The following is a 12,037-nucleotide window of genomic DNA, read 5'->3' as shown; positions in this document are numbered from 1 at the left end:
AAATCAGACTTTTGGAAAGTTCCCGACAGTCAGATTCACGGCCATTTTCGACCCGTTCTGACTGTAACTTGACAGTTGGTACTTACTGTTCCGACTGTCGGAATGCCCACATTTTGTTGGAAAAGGCAGCTAAATTGTCGGAATCAGACACAAATTTGATAATTAGCGTTTGTTTCCGACTATTCAGTTTTGACTTTCAAATAAGCTGGATCTGAAAACCTTCAATGCTGTCGGAAACAGCAGCATTGAATAGGCCAGTGGCGCTATTTCCACTGGCAGAAATAGCAGCACAGATTGAATACCCCCCAATGTCTAGAACACATGATACAGATGTACTACAGGTACATTCTCCCCAGACAAAAAAAAAAAAACAACATTTAGGCATTTGGAACAAATAGATGGGCAGATTTGTTTACATTAGAATTCTACACTTACAATTGCCCTTTAGGCCTTTGACTGAAGACAATTACTAGACCTGCCGTAGGCACAGAGGGGTAAATTTACGAAGATGGGAGTTCTATTAAAGATTGAATTTTGCCCATAGCAACCAATCCATTTCTAATTCTTGTTTATTTAGCACCTTCTAGAAGATAATAGATATAATCTGATTGCTTGCTATGGGCAACATCCCATCTACAATAGAACTCCCATCTTAGTAAATTTAAATTGTATAGTTACACACTTACCTAACATGTGTAAAGCTGATCAGAGACCACTGGATGTGGAACATGTTGTCACTGACCACGTTGGGTTTGGTGTCCTTCACAAGAAACTTAAAGTTATCCATTGTCTCCTTGTGCTTCTCCTCATGCAAAACATAACGAATTAAGCCCAGGTTTATGTCCTCTGGTGTGAAAACAGAAACACATTTTTAATTTATACAGCTGCATAACTTCAGAGCACTATTGACAAACAAATATGAATGTAAACCTAAGACACTGCAACATATACACATAATAGAAAATGATTACATTATGATTAAACAATATCATATAGATAGATAGATAGATAGATAGATAGATAGATAGATAGATAGATATATGAACCAGGGGGGTCCTGGCACTCATCCTTGTAGAAACAGCTATTTGGGTTGCCTTTCAATTTCACAGAGAAAGCAATGTAGTACAACAGAGATAGATGGCACTCCCAAGGTTTAGTGAAGGCTGCACAGTGGCAGAATAAAAAATAAATGCAATCGAACACAAAGCTTGTGTGTCACACAAGCTTTGTGTTCGATTGCATTTATTTTTGATTCTGCCGCCGTGCAGCCTTCACTAAACCTTGGGAGTGCCATCTATCTCTGTTGTACTATATGTATCTATACTGTATAGAGCATGATGTACAAGAATTGAAAAAAATAAATGTAATAAAGATAGAGGTAGAACATTTATTTTTTTCAATTCTTGTACATCATGCTCTCTTATATATTGTTATTTTCACCATGTTATCTTATACACTCTGCATGATCCACAATGTTAGCTTTTGTTTTGCAGTGTCATGTTGCCATGGGAACAAGGGCGCCGACACTATGCGCCGTACCCAGAGACCCAGCTGGGCGGACGTCCAGGTTGCTAAGGACGCTGCTCTGACGGCGCTGAGAGACGGGTCAACGCGGCGACGCACTTCCGGGTCACCTGAGCCGGGACTGGGGGCGGCGATAGACGGCGTCTGGAGAACAGGGCGACTCTTCTTACCGCTATATAGGTGAGTGTGTTTACCTTTTTACTTGTCTTGCACCGATTGTTTGCTTTGAAAACGGGAATTAAATCCCGAAACGTCAGCACCTTACCCCACTGTGTCTGAGTCTTACTTGCGGGAGTCTGTGGGAGTGCACGCAGTGCTCTTGGTTTGCTGCACGCTTCTTTTTCTGTGAGCACCCCGGCAGCTGTTCCTGGGAGATTTTGGAGTGCCGGTCCCTGGAGAATCTATATATATATATCTATATATATATACATACACACATATATATGGAATATTGGATAGAGTGTGCCCCGTTCGATAGCTCCACCACCAAATGTATGTACAGTTACCCCTGAAGATGTCGTAATGACGAAACGCATTGGGTTGTTTTTCTTGTCATATGAACAGATTAAATGACTTCAAACAAATGAAAAAGTTTTTAAAACTATTTTCTTTTTATTAAAATCTCCATTTGTTACTCTTGTCTGTGATAATTGCAGTTACATACATTTGGTGGTGGAGCTATTGAACAGGGGCGCACTCTATCCAATATTCCTTCTATCTCTCTCCTTTCCCTGACTAACAGGGGGGACTTATAGAGCCCAGACATCTTTTAGCGCATTGAAAGGGTTTCCCATTTTGTCCAAGTGGACTTTTACCCCATTTTAAATAAATGCAACTAAGACAGAATGACTGTGGTTTATTATGCTGGTCATACATATACAGTACGTTATGTAAGCTGTAAATACCTTGTGTAAATGTACTGAGGAATATTCCAGGTCTTAGCTTGTTCTCCAAATAACCATGTGTGGGTCCACTTAAAATTTCATAGATGAGTTGCTTGTCCTCCGTATCTGGGTCTATGGTCATTAGTTCCTTCTTGGTAATGTAATTTAAAGCCTAGAGATAATACAAATAACACTGAGATTCTATGATTCTTCATAAAGAGGAATAACCACTTGGGGGGAAATCAACTAGTTGTGATAATTTATAGTCGGCTAATTGACCAACCCGGGGCACCCCTACAAGGGTCCCGAGGCACCCCAGGGTGACAGGGCACACAGTTTAGGAACCACTGACCTAGTGATTAGCCTAATTTCAGGAATGGAAAACACATAAGTACATAAACTTATCACAGATCTGTAAACAATTAATTTTTCAGGTGTGAAAGTCCAATATTTTTCTCCCAAAAAAATAATGTAATCCCCACCCCCCTCCATTATTATAAAGAATAGATATCAGTATGTACACAAAACTATTGTGCAGGAAATATTTGACAAACTGTAGGATAGTAGCCAATGTTAAGATTCCAGCAATAGTAATAGCTACACACAGAAATTAACCAGATGTTTACCATAGGTTTTCTTTAAGTGCACATGTCCAACATCTCATATGATGGCAGAGAACAAAGAAGAGGAATATACGGAAGTCGTGCTAGAGCTCAGCATATGATCCAAAACATACCTCCCAAGTGTCACGATTTCAGCGGGACAGTCCCGATTTTTGGGTCCTGTCCCGTTGTCCCACCCGCGGCCGGCATTGTCCTGCTGCGGGGGGTGGCAGTTGGGAGCCCCCCCAAGCTGATTGTATAGATGCTGTGCGCATGCGCACAGCGTCTATTCGCGGCCGAAAATGGGGTCGCGGCTAATTTGCATAAGCCGTGCCCTCATTTGCATAGGCCCCGCCCCCTTTCCCGTCGCGCGAGTGTCCCTATTCCAGCAGCCAAGAAGTTGGGAGGTATGTCCAAAGCACTACTGCTCATTAGATCATTTGCCATGTGACAGTGGTTGCCATGTGGTTGCCATGTTAGACAAATCACACTGTGGAAACGGCAAGACTATAAAGCAGCAATAGAAGACTGGAAAATAAGCCAAAGAAAATACTGTTTCTCTTTGCTTTAAGAAAGAGCGTTATGATCAACTATTTAATCTATAGTACAGGAGCACGTGAAAATCATCAGTTTCAAGTAATCAAAAGTAGCAAAGGAGTAGTTTGTAGACTACAATCAATGAATCACTGTTGGATAGATGAAGTCATGAACAGAAGAAGAAATATAATTAACACCACTGATAGCTGAAAACTAAAGACAGGCACAGATAAACTTCTAAATTTAGCTAGTGTACCTTGCCATCCATGTATTCCAACCACTGGAGACCCAGATTGGTAACAATTCTTGGTGTTCCATCGTCAACTGGAAGGATATCTACTTTAAATCTCTGAGGAATTGCAGTTACAATCTGAAACCATGAGTGAAAGATATATGAGTCTGACACAGTTCCCACAGGCATCAATATAAGTTTTACAGTTTACTGGCTTGGTATGAGTGATCTACTATTGATCAGTTATGAATGGATCTTAGCATTGAGTCTAGCATACATATATTCACTAAAAATGATTAAAAAGTGAATACTGATGACCATTGTTACCTCTTTTCCTTCGTCCTCTGCAATGAATAATTGGTTGGTTCCATCTGATACAGTGAAGGAGAACCGGTCCTTCAGTGTATTACTCCCATCATGATTGTAGCTGATCCGATTCTGGTAGATGTCATCCATTGTAAAGGTGGAGGTCTGGCGGTAGCTCTGCCCATTGATGCTTCTTTCAATAACTCCATAACGAGGTGTTTGAATAATGGTGAAAGTGACAGATTCTGCCTGTTTTAGAATAGAAGGTCACCTTTGTAAGGCAAAAAGCACTGACACTCTGTTACCTAAAGTGATGAACTTGATATAAGAGTATTTTTCTGAGCATAATACAGTAAATCCACTAATACCAACATTGCAGAACTGGAAGAAGGGGTAATTGTTATTATATTCCAATTTCTTACAATTAGAATTTGACAAAAAAATGTTTCAAAGGGTTTCTTTTCTTAAAATTAATTAACATTTTGGGGTTCATCAGCTTTACTAGTACTCATGGAAAGTTTTAAAATAAGCAATGAAGCAGGACTGCATACACGAAGTCTTATTTAGGGAGAGAGAAAACTAATTATAAGAAAGGTGAAATTGGTCTCCTAACTGAACAAAATTGTAACAGCATTAAATGAGTCATTTTATGTAACTATTTAAATTAAGGGAATATATACGGATGTCAGAGTGGCATCCAATTGGTCACAACCCTCCCTTCCAGATGCCTACCCCCCCCCCAGCCTAACCCTAACCATCCCCATTAGTGCCTAATCCTAACTCTCCCAGCTCCCCACGACTTAATACTAGCCCTCCCCTTAGTGCCTAACATTAATTCCCAATTTTTGGTACCTAACCCCCCTCCCCATTCCTAAATCTACTCCCCTTTCCCCTGCCACCTAATTCTAACAGTCCCTGGCATTCTTACGTTCGGGATGCCAGATGTTGGGATTCCAATATAGTCAGCATTACGACAGCAGTGGTATGGCCACTATTCATTATCCTGGTGCAATTTCCTGACCGCCGGCATGCTGAACACATCCACAATTGGAACCAGAAATTTATTTGGAAACACCACTAGCAGAGAGATGTGGGAGTAGGAATGTTCTCAATCAGGTCTATTGGCTAAATATATTAGCCTCAGAGATCCAGAGGTGTATTGAAGTATATAAAGACTTTGGGGGAACTATTAGCTCCAGTTTCTAATATGTTCACCAGAGGGATATTCTATTAGCCCTGATGCTGTTGTTGAAACCCCTACCATTCTATATATTCCTAACAATATTTAAATATGTTACTAAACTCAATAAAAATAAATAAAAAAATAAACAATTTTTGTGTTGACTTTTGGGAAAAATAATGGTCAGTTAAGTGATTAAGGTGGAATTTACCTAATTTTTGTTTGTGAAGGTTTTATTTTATGTATTTACATATATATATATATATATATATATATATATATATATATATATATATATATATATATTTGGCCACAATGTTGTATGCTTTTTGGTTTTCTGTATTTCTAAAAAATTCTAAAATTCATAGGACACACGTCCTAATTCATTACAGGGTCATTGTGCTGTTTTGTCTGTCGCCTGTAATTTAAGACTCATACCTCAGTGTCAGCATCAGTAGCCTTAAGCTCAAATTCTGTGATAGTTTTCCGAACACCTTCCTGCACCCTCATTCCTAAATTTTGGACCACAGGTAGAGAGTCATCCACTTTATTGATGGTGATGTAAAATGTTTGTGATACCTAAAATAAAGTTGCACATGACAGACACATAAACAATTTTGAAGCCAAAACATTAATGCACAAAGGTTGTTGCCTTTTATCATCTATATATATATCTAGTGTCTGTCTGTCTCCGAAACACTCCACCTGTTGGTAGCGAGTGAAACTACATCTCTTTGTCGCTCACACGTGCACAAACACAGAGGCAATCACAAGGTAGCAGACTGGCTTTGGAAGCATTCGCTTCGAGCAGGCTTACAAGTTCTGTCTATATTGCCACATGATATCCATGACATTTAGGACAGTGCGTGCATTGGTGCCCATCGCCTTCCCTTCCATATTCAATAAAGGAAACATAGCATAGTAGTGCCCCTTATACATAACACAAAAAGTAGTGTCACTTAAACATATAGGGGGAAATTTACTAATATGAAAAACCTAGTTTTTCGTATTAGTATTTTCCCTACGACTGCATACGACTGTTTCAGTCGTATGCAAAGTCGTGTTCCGGAGGGAAATGTACAAAGCAGTCAGATACGACTGCTTTGTAACCCTCCGATGGTGTAACCATTCGTATTAGCTGGCCATATATACGGCCGCTAATACGAATTCGTACAGGCAGTCTGCACGGATCAGTCAGATCCGTGCAGGCAGCAGAGTGTTAAAAAAAAATAGAAAAATAAATAAATAAATAAAAAAAACAGCGTGGGGTCCCCCCCACAGCTGTAACCAGCACCAGGCTGAAAGAGCCGACCCGACAAATAGGGGTTCCCCGATTTTTAACAACCAGCCCCAGGCTCCAGGTCCGGGGCTGGTTCCCAAAATACGGGGGACAAAATGAGTAGGGGTCCCCTGTATTTTAAGAACCAGCCCCAGGCACAACCAGCCAGCAGGGTAATGTCACAGCTTATTATATAAGGTCCCGCGGCCAAAACATTAACCCCCTGACCGGTCAGCCTGGCCAGGGGCCCTGAGGGAGTGGGGACCCCCCAATAAAGGGGTCCCCCCCCTCCAGGACTTACCTGACCAGGCTGAAGCCTGGTGCTGTCCCCAGTGACCCTGGGCGGTGGTCGCCGGGCTGATAGTGGTGTAAAAAAATAGATGAAAAAACTATTGTTTAAAACTGTAGAACTATGAGTCCCAGCAAGCCTCCCCCGCAAGCTGGGACTTGGAGAACCACAAGTCCCAGCCTGCGGGGCATTAAAGGGCCCGCTGGGTCTTGTAGTTCCACAGTTAAAAAAATAGTTAAATAAACACACACACTGACACATAAGAAAAATAAAACTTTAATACATCCATTACACACATACTGATACTTACCTTTCTTGATCCGTAGGTAACCCTCTGTCCTGGTTTCCTGTGTCGTCCTCCAGGTCCATGTCGGCGGTCCGTGTCGTACTCCAGGTCCATGGTGGTGTCCGGGTCTGAAGAAATCCATGTTGGAGCTGTGGAAGGAAATCCTACTCACCTGTTCCTGTGCTGAAGATGTCTTCTCTTGGTCCGACGTAGTCCAGGTAATCTTCAAGCTGTCGCCGGTCCCCGCACTGTCCGCATCGCACTGAGAAGAGATGCTGAGATATTTCATACTTGGCGCCTCTCCTCAGGATAATTTCTATCGGCCGCCTAGCGGCCAATCAGGAGCCAAGAAAGTCGGCTCCTGATTGGCCGCTAGGCGGCCAATTGAATCATTCTAAAGAGAGGCGCCGAGTATGAAATATCTCAGCATCTCTCCTCAGTGCGATGCGGACAGTGCGGGGACCGGCGACAGCTTGAAGATTACCTGGACTACGTCGGACCAAGAGAAGACATCTTCAGCACAGGAACAGGTGAGTAGGATTTCCTTCCACAGCTCCAACATGGATTTCTTCAGACCCGGACACCGCCATGGACCTGGAGTACGACACGGACCGCCGACATGGACCTGGAGGACAACACAGGACACAGGACACCAGGACAGAGGGCTACCTACGGGATCAAGAAAGGTAAGTATCAGTATGTGTGTAATGGATATATTAAAGTTTTATTTTTCTTATGTGTTAGTGTGTGTGTTTATTTAACTATTTTTTTAACTGTGGAACTACAAGACCCAGCGGGCCCTTTAATGCCCCGCAGGCTGGGACTTGTGGTTCTCCAAGTCCCAGCTTGCGGGGGAGGCTTGCTGGGACTCATAGTTCCACAGTTTTAAACAATAGTTTTTTCATCTATTTTTTTTACACCACTATCAGCCCGGTGACCACTGCCCAGGGTCACCGGGGACAGCACCAGGCTTCAGCCTGGTCAGGTAAGTCCTGGAGGGGGGGACCCCTTTATTGGGGGGGTCCCCACTCCCCCAGGGCCCCTGGCCAGGCTGACTGGTCGGTAGGCTTAATGTTTTGGCCGCGGGACCTTATATAATAAGTGTACTCCGGCTGTGACATTACCCTGCTGGCTGGTTGTGCCTGGGGCTGGTTCTTAAAATACGGGGGACCCCTACTCATTTTGTCCCCCGTATTTTTGGAACCAGCCCCGGACCTGGAGCCTGGGGCTGGTTGTTAAAAATCGGGGAACCCCTATTTGTCGGGTTCCCTGATTTTTAATTACCGGCCCCGGCTCTTTCAGCCTGGTGCTGGTTACAGCTGTGGGGGGGACCCCACGCTGTTTTTTTAAAAAATTTATTTATTTTTCAATTTTTTTTACACTAAAGCCTGCACAGATCTGACTGATCCGTGCAGGCTAAAGCCAAATACGACAGGACAATCAAGGTGTATTTTCCTGCCGTATTTTGGTGCCTGTTTTACACCAATTAGCAGCCTATTATCAATACGGCTGCTTAGTAAATCAGGAACCACCATTCTTTTGAATGGTGATTCCTGTCGTGTCCTATCGATGGTGTAGACATTTGTATTTGTAAATACAAATACGAATGTGCCATCTTTAGGAATACGAATTGCTGTATTTTTGGGATAGTAAATCCCGAAAATACAAATGTGTAAAAAATAGGTGTATTTCTGCCTACGAATACACCTATTTTTTACGAATCCATATTGGTAAATTTCCCCCATAGTGCCCACAGTAGTAGTGATGTAAGGTGTGTAAGGCATTAAGAGATCATAAGAGGAATAAGAAACTAGAGACGGGCAGGGAAAGGTAAGAGGAGTTGTGAGGGGAAAAAGGGAAAAGTGGGTGTTGTTGGAAAATAGTGGAATGATAATGGAGTATATATATATGATAGATGGGGTACAAGGAGAAAAACATAGAAGGGAGACAGCCAAATGCTGGGCAGATAATGGGTAGGAGACAGATATTGGGTAGTGAAAGTGTGGAACAGCCAGATGCTGTGAAGATAAGGGGAAGGGCAGCCAGATTCTGGGCAGAGAAATGAGAAAGCAACCAGATTTGGGGAAGAGAGGGTGTGGCAGCAGGGTGCTGGGCAGAGAAGTGGGGGCAGATGCTGGGCAAAAAATGGGAAAGCAACCAGATTCTGTAAAAGGGGGGGGGGGGGGGGGGTTGTCATCATTCAGATGCAGGGCACGGAGAAGGGGACAGATGCTGGGCAGAGAGAGGAGGGTACAGATGCTGGGCAGAGAGAGAATGGGAGAGAGATGCTGGGTAGATAAAGGTTAAGACAGACAGATTCTAGGTAGAGAAATGGGAAAGCAACCAGATTCTGGGCAGAGGGGTGGGGCAGATGCTGGGCAGAATAATGTGCCACGGATGCCTGTCATACACTCAACAGGCGCAGTAACAGCACTGCACATCCCTGCAAACAGCAGCAGAGTTACAGAGCAGGAGGAGTGCCTATCCAGCTGGGTGACTCTGCTGAGTAGGTAGTGCCATCCTTGGTGACAGAATGCAGTCAGTAGTTAACTCTTTAATGCACACAGGGCAGATGTATTAAGCCTTAACAAGAGATAAATGCAAGAGTGATAAGGAGAGATAAACGTCCAGCCAATCACCTCCTTACTGACTTTTTTCAAACACAGCCTGTAACATGGCAGTTAACAGGTGATTGGCTGGACGTTTATCTCTCCTTATCACCCTTGGCTTTATCTCTTGTTAGCTTAATACATATGCCCCAGTGTCTTCATGAACATGCAGAGTTATCACACTATGCACAGTATCAACCATTTTATGGAGAAATGTTTTGAAAACTTATGTAATTAAACTCATATTCACTAGGGCTGACACTGCAAGAAAACTTGCAATTCTGGTGGGAGTGATGTGCTGTTCCGAAAAAGGACATTATGGACCCTGTTCAGCATGGATCAGCTTGCAGCAGTCTTTATTATGCAAGCCTTAAGCAATACAATGCAGGAGAAGGTGCATACCACCCCATGTCTGCATTCTCAATCTGATCAAATTGCAACGTGATTGTAGTATACAGGAAAATAACGACCATTGGTCACAGGGTCCCCCTCCTGGGGACTGCAGCCTGAGGAAGTCTAACCTTACTCAGGCTTGTGGTATCAGCCTGGCTTACGAGATCAAGGAAACTGCATTGTGAGGCCCAGTCACTCTTGAAAACGCCGGCTGTCCCCACTTCTGGCCCTCCCTGCCTGTCAATTAGGCAAAGGCGTTCACTGTTCACACGCAGAACAAAAACATTGGGAGTAATGTGGGTTGGACCGCTCTTGCCATCCACCCTGAACCAGCCCCCATGTCCACTTCATTTTAATTTCCGTACAGTGTTAAAAATGTGAAAACAAATATTTATTTTTTTACAATTTAATATTAAGAAATAATAGCACTTTTTAATCATTTTATTGTCAAAACACACTTACGGCAGACAATTCCAGAACCCCAGAGAATGAACAATGGCAATATAAAAGTGAGGGTAAGAAAAAGTTGTAAACGAGGCATAGCCTCGCATGAAATGGGCGTAACCAGTGGCGGTTTCAGAGGTGGGGCAAAATTCAAATAGGGGAGTCACAACAACTGCCAGTGAGTCCCAACCAGTCATGTTTGCCAATGTATAGGGTGGGAGTAGGTGTGGCTTCATTATTTGCATTTTGTACTGTGCTGCAGCTCCATCTCTAGAGCCACAACTTGGCGTGACATCTGCAGATTAGGGAAGTATTTGGACGTGACTTTTTGCCATAGACCTTGTGAGGCATGGAATTTTTATAAAAGAATGTTACTTCAATTGCCCTCGACATTCCTTAGTATGTTCTCATATTGTAAAGCAACTTCCAGTGCTTAAACTTCAAGGCTGATCTTTAAATCTGTTCCCAGCACTGGCCGAATGAAAGGAAATGTTCTTATAAAGTACAATTAAAAAAATACAAGGAAATAGCCAATAAAAAAGGAACTTTAAAAATATCATGCATAATCTATGTATTACAGAAGAATACGATGCAAGGTGGCAGGCATTACAGGACCAAGTGTGATTCAGACTGAATGAGATTAACATGTGCAGCTAAATAAATGGTGATGAGAAAACTGAAACGGTGATGCAAAAATGACCTTCCACAGGTTGATTATTTACCGAAACACAAACAAATTTTATTTAAAAAAAAAGAATAATAAAAATTTCTTCTACCTCGTTGACTCCATCTGAGACAGTGAAGGTGAAATCATCCGCGTGTTTTTCCTCAGCACTTGTGTGAATGTAATGGATGCTTCGTGACTCCAGGTCTGCCTGGCTGAAGCTGCTAATTTTTATGCCTGGAGAGAACAGGACAAAACACAGGCATGGGTTCCTGCTGTCACACATTTACATTCCAAAACTATGGACATAACCTGCTGCTATCGCAGATAAAGACACATATACATAATTATCAGTAACTAGTGTGGTGAACTGTTTAAGCGACATTATAACAAAACTTTGTTATTATAATGAATATAGCAGGTTAGCAACAAAAATGAAAGATCCTTTTTAGTTGTATTTAACTATACCCCTTTTCCTCTGCCGCAATAACCTGAGCCAGATCACAGGTCTTTGGAGATGATGACATCAAAGGGAAGAAACACCGCACACAGGTGCAGTGTGAAAAGGGCCAATGGGGAATAACCAGGTGCAGCGGTGGTGTAAATGGAGTCGCTATTTATCTATCTATTGCGTATAAGAGATGCATGTATACTTACAGTAGCTGGTTGCCTTCACAATAGTGTAAAGTAAAAACACTATAATCCAGGGGCAAACGCAGGATTTTCAGAAGGGGGTTTCCAGAGGGGCGGAGCAAAGTACCGAGATGGACACTTAGGTGACCCAGTATATGCCGGGTCAGTTAAAGTA

At 42.6% G+C, this 12,037-nt stretch overlaps 1 protein-coding gene across 3 annotated transcripts in view; it reads right to left on the bottom strand.

Moving 5' to 3' along the window:
- The window catches only part of FRAS1 (Fraser extracellular matrix complex subunit 1), a 460,024-nt gene that overhangs the window by 46,317 nt on the left and 401,670 nt on the right, over positions 1-12,037 (bottom strand). For all 3 annotated transcript variants that reach the window (XM_083177073.1, XM_083177084.1, XM_083177093.1), the window contains 6 exons: positions 11,342-11,466; positions 5,704-5,844; positions 4,107-4,334; positions 3,804-3,917; positions 2,430-2,580; positions 687-846 (listed from right to left, as the gene is read on the bottom strand). In XM_083177073.1, coding sequence (XP_083033199.1) covers positions 687-846; positions 2,430-2,580; positions 3,804-3,917; positions 4,107-4,334; positions 5,704-5,844; positions 11,342-11,466 — 919 coding nt within the window. The remainder of the gene's footprint in view (positions 1-686; positions 847-2,429; positions 2,581-3,803; positions 3,918-4,106; positions 4,335-5,703; positions 5,845-11,341; positions 11,467-12,037) is intronic.

The sequence above is a fragment of the Crinia signifera genome, chromosome 1, assembly GCF_055691185.1.
Source record: "Crinia signifera chromosome 1, ASM5569118v1, whole genome shotgun sequence".
Taxonomy (NCBI): domain Eukaryota; kingdom Metazoa; phylum Chordata; class Amphibia; order Anura; family Myobatrachidae; genus Crinia; species Crinia signifera.
Note: the sequence above shows the minus strand (reverse complement) of the source record. Positions and strands in the feature narration are given on the sequence as shown.